At 41.7% G+C, this 19,978-nt stretch overlaps 1 protein-coding gene and 3 long non-coding RNA genes across 6 annotated transcripts; 1 reads left to right on the forward strand and 3 right to left on the reverse strand.

Moving 5' to 3' along the window:
* Positions 1-1,497: 1,497 nt before the first annotated feature.
* LOC113028477 (uncharacterized) lies at positions 1,498-2,427 on the reverse strand. The gene is made up of 3 exons (XR_003273240.1): positions 2,378-2,427; positions 2,164-2,294; positions 1,498-1,669 (listed from the first exon to the last, which is right to left on the reverse strand). It is a non-coding gene; the product is annotated as an uncharacterized LOC113028477 (long non-coding RNA).
* Positions 2,428-3,996: 1,569 nt separating this feature from the next.
* Positions 3,997-6,100, forward strand: LOC113027869 (uncharacterized). Of its 3 annotated transcripts, XR_003273149.1 has the most exons (4): positions 3,997-4,061; positions 4,197-4,288; positions 5,456-5,689; positions 5,765-6,100. It is a non-coding gene; the product is annotated as an uncharacterized LOC113027869 (long non-coding RNA). The 3 variants fall into 3 exon arrangements; XR_003273147.1 differs by having other exon boundaries at positions 5,456-6,100; XR_003273148.1 differs by having other exon boundaries at positions 4,009-4,042; positions 5,456-6,100.
* Positions 6,101-7,271: 1,171 nt separating this feature from the next.
* On the reverse strand, positions 7,272-9,275 carry LOC113027865 (uncharacterized). Its single transcript, XR_003273145.1, has 3 exons — positions 8,772-9,275; positions 7,511-7,555; positions 7,272-7,418 (listed from the first exon to the last, which is right to left on the reverse strand). It is a non-coding gene; the product is annotated as an uncharacterized LOC113027865 (long non-coding RNA).
* Positions 9,276-12,062: 2,787 nt separating this feature from the next.
* telo2 (TEL2, telomere maintenance 2, homolog (S. cerevisiae)) lies at positions 12,063-18,949 on the reverse strand. The gene is made up of 20 exons (XM_026178785.1): positions 18,230-18,949; positions 17,874-18,151; positions 17,703-17,771; positions 17,134-17,281; positions 16,926-17,028; positions 16,782-16,850; positions 16,523-16,664; positions 16,040-16,176; positions 15,841-15,926; positions 15,533-15,634; positions 15,323-15,411; positions 15,137-15,228; positions 14,915-15,031; positions 14,758-14,829; positions 14,494-14,664; positions 14,323-14,414; positions 14,143-14,242; positions 14,002-14,066; positions 13,787-13,902; positions 12,063-13,434 (listed from the first exon to the last, which is right to left on the reverse strand). The coding sequence occupies exons 1-20, from the start codon at positions 18,568-18,570 to the stop codon at positions 13,313-13,315; spliced, it is 2,511 nt and encodes an 836-aa protein (XP_026034570.1). The 5' UTR covers positions 18,571-18,949; the 3' UTR covers positions 12,063-13,312.
* Positions 18,950-19,978: the final 1,029 nt, after the last annotated feature.

Below are 19,978 nucleotides of genomic sequence, written 5' to 3' on the forward strand. Positions count from 1 at the left end.
ACTATACAGGCTATACAGTAGATAAAATCTAAACTCACATGTTTTATGTAACTAAAGTGTTTAATCATGTGGGCTACAGACAGTAATCAAGTTATGGACTATATTGATATGAAAAACATGCATACTTAGTGCATTTGAATCATTTTAACCATATGTAACCACCTGCATGTCATGGTCCTGGGACTTCTACCTGGTTTTTTGTGTGTCTTGTATTGTTGTTGTTTGATGTCAGCTTTAGGGTCCCTCGGTTGTTCTGTTAAGATGTTGCTTATTTGATTTCCCCTCGTGACTTTACCCCCTGTGTGCCCCCTCTGTGTATCTGCCAGCCCCCATGCCTCGTTTCTCCTCCTTGTGTTTTATTCCATGTTTTCCCAGCCCGCTATGTCTGTGTTCTCTTCCAATCTGGTCTGCGTCTCTGTGTGCTTCCTGTTTTACTTTGATAGTCTCCCGTCAGTGTTGTGTTACTCCTGCCGTGTCTCGTTATGATTATCAGTGTCGCCTGTGTTCCCCGTGTGCTCCCACTTCCCTCGTTAACCCTCTGTGTATTTGTGTCCACGTCTCCTACATTACCTACATAATAGAGCTATAATAAATGTTTGTTTGGGGTTTTTTTAAGTACAGAAATCAGCTGCTAAAATAATTGTTTTGACTTTTTGGGAATGCTTTACGGTCTGTTCTGTAGGAACGCTGAATTAATATATTGACTGTCTGGCCCCTTCTGGCTATTTAATAGTTGCTGAAGGAGATTTTGTTCATCCCCAGCTAATCTCATCCATATTTATATAAAATCTAGCATACTCCACACCACACAAAGTCAGAAGCCAGTTAAAATCTGTATGTGGTACCTGAGGCGGTGCTGCACTGACCAGTTGTTTCTGGCTATTTGCTGGTTCAGCCTGCCTATCACTGCAACTCTTGGCTCTTATTGGTCAGGCTGGTGTGTGTGTGTGTGTGTGTGTGTGTGTGTGTGTGTGTGTGTGTGTGTGTGTGTGTGTGTGTGTGTGTGTGTGTGTGCGTATTGTAAAGACTTGATTCCCACAGTCCAAGTCAGGGTTTTAAAATGCATTGCTGTCTCCATCCAGCATCAAAGCTGCATTGAAATTTCCTTCAATGAAATTTTGGCTCAAAGAAAAACAGTGTTGTTACTGTCAATCTCCAGTTAAAATAAAAGTGTAATTAAACCAAACGAAAGTAATGTACTAATGCTGGTCAAGACATTACCTGTAGCTGAGTGACATTTCCTCCAATTTCTGTTGGTGTCTGCAGTTTCCACTGGGGCTTAGTGTCTACTGCTACCCGACTGCACCACCATCCTCCACATTGCTATGCGTCCATTGGTGGTGCCAGCTGCTAGGATTTCTGAGTGTTGCAGAATTTTTAAAAAAGCAACGAGTTTTGTTTTTTTTAACCTATGCATTTGGAAACATTCAGGAATATGGTGATGGGAAAGAAAAAGCTTCTTTTCATTTACAATTCTGTGCAAACTTTTGCCTTTGCCTGCACAGTATGAAACACAGTTGATCATCTCTCCCCTCTCATATCCCAGAGTCTCATCAAGAGACAAAACATAGTTATGTAGCACGTAGCATGTAGAGAAGTTTCTTGATGGAGCCCTCCACACTGAGAAGGACACTCGTCTTACAATACTCATCCACACTATGGACTTTACCTATATGCATAAGACATGGGATTAAAGATGAAATAAGTGGAATATCTGACAGCTCAAACCACAAAGTGTTCATATTTATTAAAGATCAGACTGGATTCTGGATCAATAGCATTATAGCTTGTTGTATTTTCCCCTTTCTGGAGACTCCCACAGGATTACTGCTTCACAGAGGCAAAATACACTTTTGATATAATTTTCAACAAGTCTGCTGGATTAATCAGACTTTCTAAAACCATGAATACTTTTCTCATACTGTTCTTCGTAACTGTTCAAAAATAAAGCAAAGTATCATCAATGCAATTTACAGAACAAACAAATAAAATAAACAGCCTTTATACATTGAGGGCTGTGACTGCAGAAGACTGCTGGCCTCAGACAAAATTATACAAGGCAATGAAAAAACAAATTGTGTCTTAAAGAAAGTATGGTCAAATGCATTGAAAATAACAAATGATTTAATTTTCCAAACTCCAACAGGAATCACAAACTCCTACCATCTGCAGTGCAGATAAAGAATCCAAGTCCCTCCTGTGGCCCCATCTTCAGAGGTGCCCCCTTCCAGCTAAACTTGTCCAGCGCACGCTCATCTCCTCTCACAGATGCTCGAGCTAGCATTGCCACATCACTATAATAAAATACAAAAAATAGTATTTGATTAAAAAAATGTCATACTCTTCCACTTGATATGGGACTTCGAAGGCTGCTTACTCTCCAGGTGTGGACGGTCTGAAGATGCAGCAAGTTAAAGGTTTCTTGTACTCATGTTTACAAGGTGGTTTCCATGAAGTCTCCCTCTCGCATCCACCTTCCATACTGCCAAAGCTCCAGACTGTCAATAACAATAATAACAGTAATAGTTAACAGTTAATTTGCCTAGCACTTTCAAAACAGTTACAAAGTGTGTTAAAGAACACAATAAAATCTTAGTTAAAAACTCAAAAGAAAAGTTCAAAGAGTTAAAACACGAAACGGTTTGTTTTCTTTTTGCATTGAGCCAGGCTGCACGGACAGCTAAGAGTGTCTGATGTGCAGAATGCAGGCAGTGACTTGGTTCATAAAAAGTGACCAAATCTGTAACAAGGCTTGTACCCATGTATCGTATACCCAAAAGGTTGTGAGGAGGAGAATGATGATTTATTTCTTTGAATTTGTTATAAGTCTGGCAGCTGAGATTTAAATGAGCTGGAGGTGAAAGATGGACTTCTGGCTGAGATCCCAGTAGAAGGAATTACAATTATTCAAACACAATGAGATAAAAGGATTTAATGGGTGTGATAAATGTGGTTGCACTCACCTGTTCACGGCACCTGATGTTAATGAGCAGAAAGGTAGGGTGAGCATGAGGCGAAACCTTCTGTTGACTGCAGCTTGAGCGCAGCTTGAATCATTTTGATGCATCTTTTGGTTTATGTATACTTCTGCACTAAGTTATGCAATAGGCCAATGTTGAAATTTGGCATAGTAAATGGTGCAGTTATTTGTGCAGTCTGTGCATTTGTTTAATGGTTTGAGGCCGTGTGCCGATTTGTACAGTGGACAGTTGTATGTGGAATAAAAGTAGCAAATAGTACAGAGGTGTATCTCATGGGGCGATCGTGGCTCAAGAGTTGGGAGTTCGCCTTGTAATCGGAAGGTTGCCGGTTCGAGCCCCGGCTTGGACAGTCTCGGTCGTTGTGTCCTTGGGCAAGACACTTCACCCGTTGCCGCCTGGTGGTGGTCAGAGGGCCCGGTGGTGCCAGTGTCCGGCAGCCTCGCCTCTGTCAGTGCGCCCCAGGGTGGCTGTGGCTACATTGTAGCTTGCCATCACCAGTGTGTGAATGTGTGTGTGAATGGGTGGATGACAGGTTGTGTAAAGCGCTTTGGGGTCCTTAGGGACTAGAAAAGCGCTATACAAATACAGGCCATTTACCATTTACTGTTGCACGTCATCTGTGTCCTCATGTTTAGCCTGCCGCGGCCGTTGGTTGGAGGAGCCGCAATAGTTTGGAAAGGAAGGAAGCAGTAAGGTCAGTTTCCATTCTGGGTTTTCAGCATTAATAAAGAAACCTGCAACAAGGTGAGTAATGTTTGAGGTCCAAAAGAAATCAACACAGAGAAATTTTTACAGTGCTTTTCTACTCTACCTGAACATTCAAAGCGCTCTATACAGGTTGCCTCATTCACACCTGTTCATAGAAGCCCTTTTTCTGTGCTTTCTACCTAACATTCACACACATTCATACTCTGATGAATGCATCAGAGAGTGACTTGGGGTTAATGTCTTGCCCAAGGACAGTTAGCATGCAGTCTGGAGCAGCCAGGGATCGATCCAAAAACCATCTGATTAGTAGATGACCTGCTCCACCTCCTGAGCCACAGCCACCCCTTTCAGAGGTAAAGAATGATTTAGAAAGTAAGTACAGTAATTTTTTGAGGTGATTTGATTAAAAAAAAATCATTTTTGCTTCTAATTACATAATTAAGGTGTAATTACATCTTCCAACAAATTGATACATAAACGTATCATTTATCTACTAAAAATACATAGGAGCTGGCGTCATGTTGTGGAAGCTGCCATCTTGCCCCACCATCATACACTGGCTGAGATGGGCATCGCTGCGCCGCCTTTTCATGTTTTATGTAAGTGGATTTATACATTACTTTGAATTTAAAGATGTCAAATAGCTCTTTCACACTACATATGACTATTTCACATTTGTACATGTATATTTTGGTGATCTCTTTCTCAGTATGTTTTTCTTCTTATGGAAATAAGCTAATTTTAAACCAGTTAATGTTAGGCTCCAGTGTCCTAAGAAATCACACCTTTCCCCTGATAAACAAATTGATTGGATTCTCTCATTGTGTGGGAATTGATTATCAATTACAACTTCAATGAGCCACTTCAAAGAAAGTTTCACCCGCGTGGGCAGCAACAGAAAGTCCAGATGTGGAAACAGAAGGTTTCCACATTAAAATATCGATATTTGAATCATTTTGGGTGAAATTGTAGTTTTTCATTAACAGGAACACAGTGGAAAGAAACTATCATTCTGATTGTCTACATTGGAAAGAACTACTCCCTCTTCCGCCTTTTATAGTCATGTGTGAAATACGGCTGTATAAATGTGTGGCAGCCTGTGGCGTGCGCACTCACAACAATGGCTGAGCGTAACTGGAGTCATGTGCGCACGTATTTTACATCCACAAACAGCCGTGACGTGGTTTGCGATACATGTGGCAAGAAAGTGAGGTGTTGTGGCAACACCACTAACCTCGTCAAACACCTCAGAGTAAATCATATCACAGAATATGACGAGCTTACGTTGAGGCGAACTGAAGAGGAGGAGAAGGACGGGTGCTGCCAGGGTGAGACAGACGTCTCTCAGGGAGTCCTTTAGTGCTGCAGGCAGGCAAGGTGTTCACATAGTGCACAACTTCAGGTTTTTGATTTCTATATGATGAATTCTGCATTATTAAGTGATAAGAACAAGTAATCTGATGTCCTGTAATGATTATGACGCTATAATTTGAGATACAATAAAAGAGTAAAGTTTTTGTACAAAGTATCGGAGCAGTATCGTCGATACCACCCTGAATTTTACTTGGTATGGGATCGGAAAGGAAATCAGTGGTATCACACATCACTAGTGATCAAATGTCAGGCCAAGCTGGAACTGATTCCTGTCTTCTGTAACTTCTACAACACTGTCCAATAGAGACACATGAATGAACTGCAGCGTCATTAAAAACACTGATGATCTTTATTTAAAAATGTAATACATTTACATCTGAATAAACTTTTAGGCATTACGCTGACGGAGGGATGGATGGACCATGAATGCTTTCTCATCCTTCTTGTCATGCACCACGGAAGTGTCTGAGGGGCTTTTCCACTTGGAATGGGGATACTGTGTCCACACTTCAGAGGTGGAGTTTCCAGCATCTCACCTGGGCCTCATCTGCAAACAATCAGCAGGAGGGCTTCTTAAACCAGCGCTGCCTGCTACTCCTCGCCAGTTTGTTCTGCCATCTCCAGTGGTAACTAGGCTTCCCCTCTGCTCCAGTTCTGGCGTGCTCCTTCCCTGTGTTTAACCTTGTTTTCCCTGTGTTTAGGTCTCCTCTGCCAACGTACTCATCCTACCCTCAAACTCCCTTACCCGTCCAGCAACTTCTTCTCCCTCTGTTGCAGAATTCCCGTTGGATTGTTCCCATCAGGAGCCAGGTGTTCAGTCTCTCGATAGCTTTTCCTCTGGTTCCTGCTGTCTGCTGACACTCCTAGCTCGAGCCACGTTCTCCATTCCCTCTCTAAAGTCTCATAAATAGTTTAACCATGTGCATTGAATCTGCATTTGGGTCTAAGCTTTCTATGCAGGGAAGAAATCATCACAGTGACATCTATTTAATTTTCAATTCAATTTTATTTAAAGAGCGCCAAATGACAGCAACAGTCACCTGAAGGCGCTTTATATTGTAAGATATACTTACAAAGAAAACCCCAACAATCATATGACCCCCTATGAGCAAGCACTTTGGCGACAGTGGGAAGGAAAAACTCCCTTTTAACAGGAAGAAACCTCCAGCAGAACCAGGCTCAGGGAGGGGCGGCCATCTGCTGCGACCGGTTGGGGAGGGGCAAGGAAAATAGTATAAAGACATGGAACAGAGACAGAGGTTAATAACAAGTACCATTCAGTGCAGAGAGGTCTATTAAACATAGTGGGTGAAGAAGAAACACCCAGTGCATCATGGGAATCCCCCGGCAGCCTAATGCTGGGCATACACTGTGCGATTTTTGGCCCATTTTGAGCCGATTTTTCAGTCGTGCGATCGTTTTGGGGATCGTCCCGAGTTTGGCCTTGATCAAACTTCTCACCCCTGCGAGTCAATCCTACAGTTTGATCAGGAGCCGAATAACGCGACTGAAAAATCGCAGCACAGTGTATGCCCAGCTTATTGCAGCATAGAGGATTCAGGATCACCTGAGTAGGCCATCAGATTACTGAAAGGATACTGAAAAAACCCGTCGAAGTAGTCTTAGTCTTCATTGCTGCTGGTCGACTCAATTGAACACCTCTGAAGTTTGCACACAGGCAAGTATTCCTCTTCTTGCTCAAAATCCTCTCGGGAACGCTTCCTCGAGCCTCCAGTTTCGTGTTCAAGCTCTTCGTGCGCATCTTCAAATACTTCAGAGTCATCATCGCTCCATCTCATTCTTTTGTTTGCTCCTAAATCTTCTTCATCCCTCTCTCTAGACCTCTTCCTGGAAACACCTGGCTGAGGGTCCTCTTCTGGGATGTACTGGCGACCATCCATGCGGCCTTCAAATGCCTCCTCATTTTCAATGCCACCAACATTGAAAATGATCACAACCACAGCATCCCCGTGCTGTTCATCGTTGTCACCATTGGCATTATTGTCCCTCACATGAATATTTTGAACATCGTCGTCATCGTCATCGTCATCGTTGCCGTCGCCGTCGCCGCCGTCATTGTCGTCATCGTTGTCGTCGTTGTCGTTGTCGTTGTCGTTGTCGTTGTCGTCGTCGTCGTCATCGTCGTTGTCGTCGTCATCGTCGTCATCGTCGTCATCGTCGTCATCGTCATCGTCGTCATCCCGTAAAGGTAATTGTCATATTGTGCCAGTACTGAAGCTATTAGCTCATGTAGAAAGCAACAATAATCACGGAGAGCGAGATACAGATCGTTCAGGAAGCCATTAGCAGGTTCCTGATCTCCATTTGCCAACATTCGTGGGTTAACCTGTTGGCCTGCAAGATCATTAAATCTTTTAATTAACATCCATAACTATCTGCTGAAAATCTGTTTTTCATCAATTTCAAGACTGAGTACATGTGCTTACCGTTTTGGTTATTTTGTGGTCCGTCTCCACTTGCACTCATTTTGACTACAAGGAACACAAAACAACAATGATCACTAAACCTCAACCCAGAATGTTCAGAGAATTTGCTTTTTTTGTGATGACTTTAGGCTGCGTCCAAACGTACACGGCTATGTTTGAAAACGGACGATTTTCCTTTTTCGTTTAAAAAAAAATAAAAATCCAGTCCACATGTGCAGTTTTGAAAAAATATCTCCTTCCACATCTAAACACTAAAAACAAAGTGAAACGCTGTCAAGAACACGCCAAATCTTAACCGTGTAGAAATGTTGGCCAATCAGAAGTCTAGAAGCCTGGGTGGGAAAACCTCATAAAACCTTACGTACTTCTGAGAAGTTTTTGTCTTTTTCTGGAAAAGCAGCTAATTTTGTGTTACTTTCACGTGCCTTCATCGTTTCAAATGTTAATAACTAAAGACAGACTCACAACTTTGGAATGGACTAAATGCATACAGCATACATAAATGTCATTTTTTAAAATTACATTTATTCCAAACCGACGTCAGGATCTGGGTTGGGAGAGCGTCTGTGTTGAATGTAGAATCCACGTCTGATGTAAGCGTGTAAAAACTGCAGATACTAAGATTAACAGACACAGTATGTTGTCTACATCTGCCATTGTAGAAATTGATCTCACGTAAACAATAACGTGGCCACAGCGTGACTTCAACAGCGGCGCACACTTTTGACATTGCCTGAGTAAATGTCCGTTTTCCTCGTCCACACCTGAACACAAAAATGTGCTTTTTAAAAATCTCACCTTTCAGTGACTCAATCTGCTGTTTAGGTGTGGACGAAAGGCCCAAATGCAGAGACAAAGCTGCGCTTTCAAAAATAGCCGTGTACATGTGCACGTAGGCTCAGTTTCTCAGAAATTCTAATAGTTTGTTTGAGAACAAAACTTACGTCTTCTCTATTTTCCTAAATGAACAAAATAATCTGAGAAATAATCGTGTTAAAAAGAGCTTCTGTCACTCTAAGATATGATTAAGAACATTTTCTAATTTATGTATCATTTGTCAAATATTACATCAGCTGACAAATAGTTAAGTCTTCATTTGTTTTCCTGAATAATAGATCCACATCATCCTCTCTATGATGGAAAATATAGTCTAGTCTTGCACAATGTAAAGTACATAAATACTGTCCTGGCAAGCAGGGAAATCAGGCTTTATATATTTAAGTAAATGATCTTGAGTTTATAAACTGAAATTTGAGCTTACTTTAGTTCTTGGTAGATTACACAGCAGTTAATCCTCAGGGAAACGTCCAAATGTCACTAAATAGTGGTCTGCTTTCATTCGGTTGCAGTGTCTCTTCAGTTTTGTGTTCATATGCTGATGTTTTCATTCAAACATGCTTAAATGCTGTGATGTCACTTTAGCAGCAAAGACTGCGGAATGTGCAGAGATTCTTTTGACATCAAGTTGTTTGCTCAGATTTTGATATCTTTTAAATGGAGACAAAACAAAACGCTATGGCAACAAAGCAACAAGCTGTTTCCAGTGCTTAATATTTAACATGTCTTTGTTATAAATTTGATTTGTACAAATCTGTGATGTTGATGTGCACAACGTGGGATTTAGACCTCGGAGGGTTAATCAACAAATCACGAAAAATTAGGTTTAAATTTCTGTTCATGACGGTGCAGATTTCTGACATTTTGTGTACTTGAAGCATTTAACAATTTGATTGTTTTCTAATAAAAACTGTGTGAAACTCAAGTTAGAACTGTGTTTGTAAATGAACCGCCCCATGTTGTGTAGCTTTCTGGATTTTATACTTATTGGGCTACATATTAATTTACTATACAGGCTATACAGTAGATAAAATCTAACCTCACATGTTTTATGTAACTAAAGTGTTTAATCATGTGGGCTACAGACAGTAATCAAGTTATGGACTATATTGATATGAAAAACATGCATACTTAGTGCATTTGAATCATTTTAACCATATGTAACCACCTGCATGTCATGGTCCTGGGACTTCTACCTGGTTTTTTGTGTGTCTTGTATTGTTGTTGTTTGATGTCAGCTTTAGGGTCCCTCGGTTGTTCTGTTAAGATGTTGCTTATTTGATTTCCCCTCGTGACTTTACCCCCTGTGTGCCCCCTCTGTGTATCTGCCAGCCCCCATGCCTCGTTTCTCCTCCTTGTGTTTTATTCCATGTTTTCCCAGCCCGCTATGTCTGTGTTCTCTTCCAATCTGGTCTGCGTCTCTGTGTGCTTCCTGTTTTACTTTGATAGTCTCCCGTCAGTGTTGTGTTACTCCTGCCGTGTCTCGTTATGATTATCAGTGTCGCCTGTGTTCCCCGTGTGCTCCCACTTCCCTCGTTAACCCTCTGTGTATTTGTGTCCACGTCTCCTACATTACCTACATAATAGAGCTATAATAAATGTTTGTTTGGGGTTTTTTTAAGTACAGAAATCAGCTGCTAAAATAATTGTTTTGACTTTTTGGGAATGCTTTACGGTCTGTTCTGTAGGAACGCTGAATTAATATATTGACTGCCTGGCCCCTTCTGGCTATTTAATAGTTGCTGAAGGAGATTTTGTTCATCCCCAGCTAATCTCATCCATATTTATATAAAATCTAGCATACTCCACACCACACAAAGTCAGAAGCCAGTTAAAATCTGTATGTGGTACCTGAGGAGGTGCTGCACTGACCAGTTGTTTCTGGCTATTTGCTGGTTCAGCCTGCCTATCACTGCAACTCTTGGCTCTTATTGGTCAGGCTGATGGCACGCTCACTCAGCACAATATGAAATAGAAGAGGACAACAATAGAAACATTAGTGCTGTTAGTCTGCTCCATTATAGCTACAGCGGTATGAAAACTGCCTTTTCATTGTCACTCACTCACTAGTTTTCACCTTCCCAGTTTATCACCCTCTATTTTCAGCATACCCCCTATGTAGCACTATATGGTGTGTGTGTGTGTGTGTGTGTGTGTGTGTGTGTGTGTGTGTGTGTTTGTGTGTGCGCGCGTGTGTGCGTGCGTGCGTGCGTGTGTGTGTGTGTGTGTGTGTGTGTGTGTACAGAGAGGCAGCCAGGTTCATAATGGATATGAGGAAGTGTTTTCTTTCTTCTTTTTTTTTTAAAGTAGCCACATTCAGGTAAAAGTGTGAAATCAAATGATCCATCAATAAAGGATAATGTTGGATCAGTGTTTCAATATTTATGTCCTTTATTAGATGTTCATGTGGTTTGGTTATTTGCCTTTTGGTTAAAAGGAAACTGAGAGAGGACTTTTTTTATTAGTGATCTTAATAGTATTTTTTAATCTAATTGAATACAATCTATTTGTGTATGATAGTCAGTCAAAAGAGGGAGAGAGGAAAGAGGAGAACATGAGGAGAAAGTACAAGGTCAGGAAGAACCAGGTAAGAAAACAGACAGGGAGTACTAACAGGCACAACACAAACTGTTAAACTGGCAAAGAAAAAACCAACTAATTTTACTCGTACAATCTGGAAGTTGTGTTCTGCTGTACAGAATCTGCAAAACAAAGTGGGTTGTCAGCCCTGGCCTGGCACTGCATTACCATGTTGAACTTCAGTCAGAGGAAGTCACAGTTGCCAAAAACTTTTTGAAGCTCAAGAGTGAGGCTGGTGCCATTCCAGATATGTTAACATTGTACAATCTTCTGGATAATCAGATCTTCCCCACACTGAAAACTGTTATTCAGGTTGCCCTAACAAACCCAGTTAGCAGCTGTAGCTGTGAGAGGTCTTTTAGTGACTTGAGTCAGCTCCATACCTGGCTGAGAAGGACCATGGGTCAAAGCAGACTCCAGCACCTGGCTGTGATGTCAGTTGAGAAAGAGATGCTTGAGAGACTTGACCACCAAAATGTGATAGACGGATTTACCAACCTCAAGGTGAGGCGACATAGGATAAAAGAAAAGAACAAATCTGCAGAGCCATAGTAGTATCTGCAGTAAACATCTTTTCATACATTGTACCAAAGGCCAAGGTGTCTCCATTTTTGTAATTTTTTAAATAATATTTTGTACAGTTTGGAGTGTTTTTTATGTATCTGTATTATATTAAACACACACTTTAAAAGTGAATCTCTGTCCAAAAAATGCACTCAGTTTACTTTTTACTCACTATGAGCATCATTCATTATTCTCCCGCAGTAATTAAGGTTAGGATATGTTGTTTTGTTTTTTTTAATTTCCAATCCATTCTTCTTTAGCAGCATTTAAATAACCTTTATCACATTTGATGGTTTTCTTACATCTTTTCAAAAAATGTGGGATTAAATTGTTAAAATGTACAAAACAGTGATGTCATGTTTTGTGACGAGGACCCAGGCACAGAGAGACTTGATGAATTTAAGAATCTTATGATTTAATAAAGAAATTTGCAGACTTGCACAGAGATGGTAAAATTATGACTGATAATGGAAATGAATACAACAGACGACGAGGACAGGGAGGAACAGGGGTTTAAATGCACCAAGGAGACAGTCAGAGGGAACTCGGGACATCTGGAGACATTTAAGGATGCAGGGACCGACAGAGACAGGGAAGAAGTCTCATCGTGACGAGTACAGTTTACCTTGCCTGGATGGGCAGCTCTCTGGGTGCTCAGCACCCCCAAAGCTCTGATCTCAACTTAACAGAGCTGCCTTTTAGTTGCTGAAGACAAAACTGAGAGAGTAACCCACAAATAAGCAGCAGCTGTTTGGCAATGGAATCGGGGAAAGGATTTTCATCCAAGTATTAAAAACAGTCCTTATATCTTAAATCGTTAGTTTGTCTGGTTACTTATATAAAAGCCAGCTAATGTCATATTCATTTGAATTAAAGCTGAAAGTCTGCACTTCAGTCATATAGTTTGAATTGAATCTACTGAGTAGTGGCGTGCACAGGTAAACCCACAAAATAACAAATGCCTCTATTCAAAAACTTAAAGACCAAACTACATATTGTTAGTTTTTGTCAAAACCTAGGCATATTTAATTTTTATTTCCTTGTTTAGCACTAGTATATTTATACATGGCAAAACACTGAAATCCCAATCATTTCCCATCGTCATCAGATTTAATTATTTGAAAAAAAACAAAACAAAACCCTACACTTTCTCTCAATAAAAATAAATTTAGAATCTTTTTAATGTACAAAACTGTCAGTGTAACCTTTAGATAGAACAAGGAATACAGTTGTCTGAATTATAAAACATTTTAACTTTTTAACAATGAAAATAATTAATGTAATTAACCATATGAATTCAAACAGACTAATAAAAAAGACGTTGTAGTTTCATTTTATCAGACAATGCAGTGGTGGACTTTCCTCTGACCATGACAACAGGAAGTACTAATAGTATTTCCATTATTTGTCAGAGTGATATTCATGTGAATGTTCACAGGATGTCCTCTGCAAACAAACAACCAAAGTACAGAGAGTACCCATACAGGAAAGAAGCAGAGAAAGGATATCCTCATAACAAAATATTTTAATACATTTTAAACATTTTTTTTATTTAAGGAAAACTTCATCTTCCATCTAATATTTCATTTGGTTTGTAAATCGGACACTGAATACACAAACCAGCGTATGTGCCATTAGTGCATGTGTGAGAAGATGTTTTCTGGTTGGCACTATGCTGCAGGATATTTTTTTAAAAAAGCAGCACCTGCAGTAAGTGGGATTCATGCCTGAGCTAAAGGAACATCTACATTAAAGACGCATTTCTCTTCATGTGTGGGTATTCACACACCCAGAATGTCATTGTGCATTGCTGACGTTGTGTCACGTCTCCACAGTCGGCGCTTGTGGATCCTGTAGCTGCTTCTTCAAGCTCTTATCCAGCAGCACCAGGCTCTGCACCGCCAGACTCCTGCAATCTGCATCCGGGTCTCCTTCAGCAACATCTGTGGACAGTAACATTATTATTATTAGTAGTAGTATTGACAATTTGCAACCTGTAAAACGGAAGTTGTGACCCCTCTGACCTGTATCACTCAGCTCTGAGTTTTATTCCCATTGGGATAAAAAAAAAAAAAGAAAAAAAGAAAAGCCAATCAAATCACGGACACCCCTGTATTACAGGACATCCTGGTTCCTCATCAGCTTCCCAGAAATGTCCAGTCCAGCTGTGAATGACTGTGCACTATCTTTTTGTGTGTTTGTAAAGACAGATTGCTGACAGTTATCAGGTGCAGGTGTGGCATCGGGCTTTTTCTTTTCTGTCATTAAAATGTCACACCACATTTTTTTTAATACCTGCCAGCCAAGACCTGGTCTCAAACAGCTGATCACTGATGTCCACCAGCAGGTTCTGACTGGGCATGCTCAGAAACACAGAGCAAACAGCGAAGAGGACGCCTCGTCTCACCATCCTTTAACACACAGAATTCAGGTTAGATGACAACAAAGGTCCACAGATATTATTCTGTGTTACACTACAGAGACAAACAGAGATAATGAATCACACATACTGGTCAGCATGGTACCGCACTGCCCACACAAAGTCCAGCAAAGCGCAGCCCATCTGTGCGGCTATCTGAAGCAAAATAACAGAGGCATTGTAAAACAAATACAGCATCTATAATAGGCCAGAGAAGGAGAAATTCATGTACCGGTGCATTGACTGCTAGATGCATAAAGAGGCCCAAAGTGTGGATCAGCCTGCCCAGTACCAGGTGGTCACTGCCCAACAGGTCAAAGGTCACCTGAGGCCTAGCAGGAAGGTATCATGTATTAAACAAATGTTCTCTTACAGCTGAGTTCATGGATTTGAAAACAAGGATCATGCTTACTTGTCATAGTTTTTAAGCAGAGGGAAAAAGAAGTGCCCGGCAACAGGGGCGTAGCGGTTTGGTGTTGCCTTAGTAACAGGTTGGTTGACTTTCTGTGGCAAAAACACACAAAATTACTTTTCAGAGTGAGCTTGCACTCAAATTCCAAATCACAAGAGAGACTGGAAGTACCTTAGTGAGGCGTTTTGTCTTGCTTTGGATTCGCTTTTCTACCACCTGTTGCCAGTGAACAGGGTTGTCACCGAGGTATGGAGTCGACTCAGCTGTTGTAGCAGAGCTTATGGATGCAGCTTTCTTTTCAGTGACTGGTTTAGAGAGCTCCTGAGCTGCTAAGGCAAGAACCTGTGATATCAAATAATGGAGGCCATAATTACATGATATGTAGCAATGATCAAAGACCATCACGCAGATAACCACTATGACCTCTCGTTTTACCTCCAAGATATCAAGTCTCTGGCGCAGACTGTAGTTCAAGGAGTAAAACTCTGTGGTTAAATAGTGAGCCACCTACCAACGGACACAGAAATACAGTTTGGTTATGAGTGAAAGTTTGTGGAGCTGTGTGTAGTTTGTTAAGAGAAGGCAAACATACAGGAATACAGTCAGTGACAGTGAGAGCCACCATCGTCGCCTGCCTGAGGTACAGGAAGCCGTTAATGTTGTATTTGTCGTCCATATGAAGGAGGACTTTGGACATCTGGACACTGATCTGAAAACAAGAATGAAAACACCTACATTATAACATCAATTCATTTTACCCCTATCTTCCAGAGGAAATATTCAAATCTTAGAGCCTCTCTTATTCCCGTCGTACCTCTCTGGCTGCAAAACTGTTCTTCCGCACCAAACTCTCAGCAGCTTTCAAAGCAAGCTCCACGCGCACTGGGTCCTCAGAGGATATTAAAACTAGATAAGTTTGAAACATGAGGACATGCTGGAGTGAGAATACGACACAGGTGATCACATAAGGCAAACAGGGATGAGATGGGTGAAGTCATACTTTCCAGGCAGTCTCGTAGGTAGCGAGGCGGGGACGCCTTACTGATCTCCTGATCTCCAGACATATCGTACGGAGTGAGCTCATCGTCACTGGAGTGATAAAAGGTTAATCGTGCACTTTTATATATGCTCTAAACATGTAAAAGTTGGGTTTTTAAAAAAAAAAAAAAAATCTTTAAAGGATGTCATTCTTACTGAATGCTTGACATACCTATCGAGATCAGAGTCTGGATCCGTTTTTAATGCCTGAGCTCCTGATGTAGTTTGCGATGCATTCTGAGCTGACTCAGCTGTCTCTTGAGGACCGTCAGCTCTGGAGATGACAGATGACACAATATTTTTGTATTTGTATTTAATACATATTGCATACATTTAAGATGAATCAGATCATTTTTAAAATTTTAGGTAAAACATTTCAGGATCCTTAAAAAATAATATTCTCATCACTTAGCAAGTCAGCTGATTGACAGTTTCATCTTTTTACATCTTTAAGCAGAAGTGACAGGGAGTACGACCTACCTATTTACGGGCTCAGCCTCTGGTTCGTCACAGGCGCCGGGAGCCAACAGAGACAGCAGCTCACGAGTCTCTTCGTCCTGGTCGTACTAGAACACGACACAGCATCACCTCACACACGAGCCTCACAGTCCAGTACAAACAATGACAGGCTGCCTCGTGGTGGCTTGTTATATTTGCTCCTGCTATAAATGAACCGTACCTCAAATTTAAGCTTGGTTCCATTGATATCCATGCGGGAGCTCAGGTACTCTCCAATCACCATCCCCATATGCCTGATCCGCACCACGTTGCTGTCAAGGTGGGTCTGCATGCCGCCAAGCATACACTGAAGTAACTCTGAGAGAGACGGATTCAACCGGTCAGTGTAACTGACTTCAGTTTAATCAAGTATTTTATTACTTCAGTAGCTGTTTTGTAGTATCTGATTAGTATCAGTAGTAATTTTACTGCTGAAAACTCTGACTGATTTTTATTTAATGTGCACAAATATGAAGATGTAAAAATATATAACTAATAAATCATCTAGTAAGGGTCATGCAGAAGCTCCAGAATAGTTAATAATGGAGTTTGAAGTGATCTTATGCTCCGTGAGGTCTTTCTTAATTAAAAAACAAACAAAAACAGACCAACAGTCAGGGTTTATTTCATCCTCAGGGGCACAAAGCAGAAGGCTTTGTTATACCTGAGCGCAGCTCCTGTATCTCAGAGTCTTTCAGCAGGCTCACACTCAGCAGGAGGGCTTTGCTGACGTATAACTGCTGCTCCAGAGGCGTGTGTTTCACTGCGCTGGAGTTAGCCCAGGCCTGGGACACAGACCGTAAAACCTGAAAACACCAAAATCATTAACTAACACATTAGCACAGCTGAGTGAGGGTGTGAAGTGGTTATTTATATTCTAATATGTTTATAATATTAGGCTGCTTAACTTCACGTCCACCCACCTGGATAAGAAGAGGTCTGCGATCCCTGTCTGCTGCGAGGTAACCAAGAATAATTCTCAGAACACGAGTCTAGGAAAAGAGCCGCAGATTAAAGCACGATATTCATAACACATATAACTGTCAGGGAGGAAGTTACTGTAGTACCTCATACTTATATTGCAGTAACAGAAGTTTATGAGTGATGACAAACTGAGCCTTTTTATTTGTCACCACTAGGTTTCCGATGATCCTGCCCAGTGCGTCCGGCCTGAAGAAACAAAAACACAACAAACGTGCGCCATTAAACACAGATCTGACAGCTGGATAAAATAAAAAGACTTTCCCAGATTCTCTGAATCTGCAACAGTCTCACCCACTAACAGCCTGCACCAGCCCAGTGAGCACGGTCTCCATCCATCGCTGGGGAACGTTTTCCAGCAGCTTCCAGCAAACCCTCTGCCACACCATGTCTGAGCGCGTGCACGCGGACAGACGAGGAGCCATCACAGCCAAGACCGAACCTGCAGCAGGACAAAAGTGAAGAAAAAAAAATGAGAATGGTCTGAATTTATACAAGTTCTGATGGCAAAAGAGAGCAAAGCTAGTAGTAGCAAAGTGCATTTAATAAAGTAGCTGGGGAGTATAAGTAATAACAGGATGTTCTGACAGCAAAAGACATGCAGGAGGTTGTGGCACAATGGGAGGACACACTGCAGAGGTTTGCAAAGTGTGGGGAGCAGAGCCACTGGAAAACTAGGTGAAAAATAAACTGATATTTTTATTTTAGGAAAAATAAGTTTTCTAATGCGCTGATCTTTATTTAATTTAGCGTGAGTATGAATTTTTTTCAGGTTCTGAAGGCTGGCTTTCAACCTGAAAAAGCTTAAGGACTCCTGCAGTACAGAGACAAACAACTATAACCAAATACATCCTTAAACTCACCGCCGTGCCCCTGGATACACACTTTTCCAAGTGTTTGAGCCACAAAAGTCAAATTACAGTCCGTTCCAGCTACAAATTACAAACACACAGAATGAGAGATTACGATGTCTCCTGGCACACACTGTAGTATTCCTAATAATGTGTCATCATTGCTTTACAGATGCCCTTCACCTCTGAGTGCCTGGCAGGTGTGCTCCAGGGCAGTGAGCATTTCTGTGGCCAGCAGTGGGTAGTACTGCTGAGGACGGAAAAGAGCTCTGTTGTTTAGCTGTAGCTTGTTCGCGGTAATGTCTGGCAACGCGCTAATACGCCCCAGCAGCGTCTCTCTGAGCTGCTGCGAGTCAGAGGGCGCTGCCTCCAGACAGTAGGACCAGAGCAGCTCAGCCAGGCGACCACGCTGAAGGAACTTCTCAGTGATGCTGACCACGTGGTCCAGATTTGAGGTGGGTCTGCAGGGGCGAGACACAGGCATTAAGGTTATTAAAGAAGATGATGATGATAAGCACGTCACACCCAGCACCACCCACCTCAGCTCTCCTATTGCATCCATCAGCACCAGGAGCGCCTGCTCTGGAGGTCCTGCGAGGAAGAGGCCGTCCCACAGCTCTGCGCGCTGGGCTGCTGTCAGCTGGTGTAACCAGTCAGCCTGAATGTTGCTGACCAGCAGCTGCAGAGCGGAAGAGTAGTGAGCTCTCCTGAACTCTGCACGCTCAGCTGAGGTGGCTGTGCTGTCCGGTCCTTCATCCAAGTAGGAGTGGAGTGTCCGAAGAGCCGTAATGATGTCTGAGCTGTCCGTGGATGACTTGAGTGTGCGGAAACACCGGGTCACCGTTAGTCGCACGTCAGTATTTGTAGTTAGCGACTCCATTTTTTTATAACGGTATTATAACGACAAGCAGCAGTGTTTCTACCAAGGTCTAGCCTCCAACTTACTAAGAAAAGTAGAGAAATAAAAACTTGTGCTACAAAGTATGAAGTCTAGTAGAGTCCCATATGTTGAATGGGTTAGCTTCAGCTGTTAGCCTGTCAAGCTGATGTGCAGCCGCACATTTTTATAACGACACGAGCTTTCATGAGCACGATTTACACTCACAGTAAAATGAGGACTTTATTTTCAGGGGAAATTATCCGTCCCCACGGACAGCTGTGGATTCAGCGAGAGAATCATGCCGCCGTAGCTGTTTGCGATTCCGAGAGTGCAGCACCAAAATACGCTCGTGGTGAGCAGGATAGAATTGGTTCCGGGTATAATCGGTCCGATGTGGCGTTCAAGAAACCTACGATTTATTTAATCTATTTTGGTAACGTTGCAGATTGTCTAATCAGTGGATAACCTCCCTCATATCGATTAACAACACACTTGTATACGCATAACTTATTGTAAATATAACAAGAAATAAAATAATGACTTCGTGCCTTAATGCCAACATCAAAAGGCGAAGATATAAAAGTACATTTCAACATTACTGACGTTTCAGCAGCTGGTAACTGGAGTATCTGATCAGAGATAAATAGTGTAGCAAACTGACGAATCTTCACGTACTTTATTTAGGTAAAAGTCTTTATGCTACATAAGTAATAGTACACAAGTATTGAAAACTGCAAAAGATTTGTGGTCAGCAAACGAGTTTTAAATTGTATCTGTAGTTAAACCAAGCATCTGGACTTTCAGTTGATCATTACGGTTCATCACATCTTCAGAAATGGTCTCAAGAAGCCTGGAGAACCATTTCTGAAGACTACTTAAAGAAACGACAAATTAAGCTAAGAGTGACCTTTCGCTGTGCAGAAGAGTAAAGGTGGTCATGTCAAATACAGACTCATTAGAACTGGACAATTTTATGTTTGTACAGGTCTCTTTGGTGGTGTCTTGGTCGCTACTCGGGGGAATAAGGAGACAGCCGCTCCAATTTTGGTGTGTTCTGGGAAATGCCGACAGAAATGGTGTTGGGGTGTCAGCACAGGACATTGGCACCTCATACCACCTACCTGGAGTTTAACTGATTTATGCTGTACTGTGGTGATCAAGTACTCCTCTAATATTTCTGAGCAGTGTAAAATACAATAAAACAGACACACTGAGTTTGGGCAGTTTGTAAACACTGAGCATGAGAGATTTGTGTTGTTTTGAGCATAACCAGCAGATGGTGCTGAATGGCCGGTTGGAGGCGTCTGTGGTTTGTTGATCAGACAAGGAATCGAGTCCGCGAACAAAATGAGCCAATACCACACAGATCATTTTATTCCTTTATTTTCTAATCTTACTTTCACCTTTA

Source organism: Astatotilapia calliptera, chromosome 8 (genome assembly GCF_900246225.1).
Source record: "Astatotilapia calliptera chromosome 8, fAstCal1.2, whole genome shotgun sequence".
Taxonomy (NCBI): domain Eukaryota; kingdom Metazoa; phylum Chordata; class Actinopteri; order Cichliformes; family Cichlidae; genus Astatotilapia; species Astatotilapia calliptera.

Excerpts from the sequence above, each read along its gene's own strand:
- telo2 (XM_026178785.1), bottom strand. The coding sequence starts at position 18,570 with ATGGAGTCGCTAACTACAAATACTGACGTGCGACTAACGGTGACCCGG. Across the intron at positions 18,152-18,229 it reads GATGCAATAGGAGAGCTGAG|ACCCACCTCAAATCTGGACC; the intron begins GTGGGTGGTGCT and ends TCGCCCCTGCAG. Across the intron at positions 14,665-14,757 it reads AGAGACTTGATATCTTGGAG|GTTCTTGCCTTAGCAGCTCA; the intron begins GTAAAACGAGAG and ends TTGATATCACAG.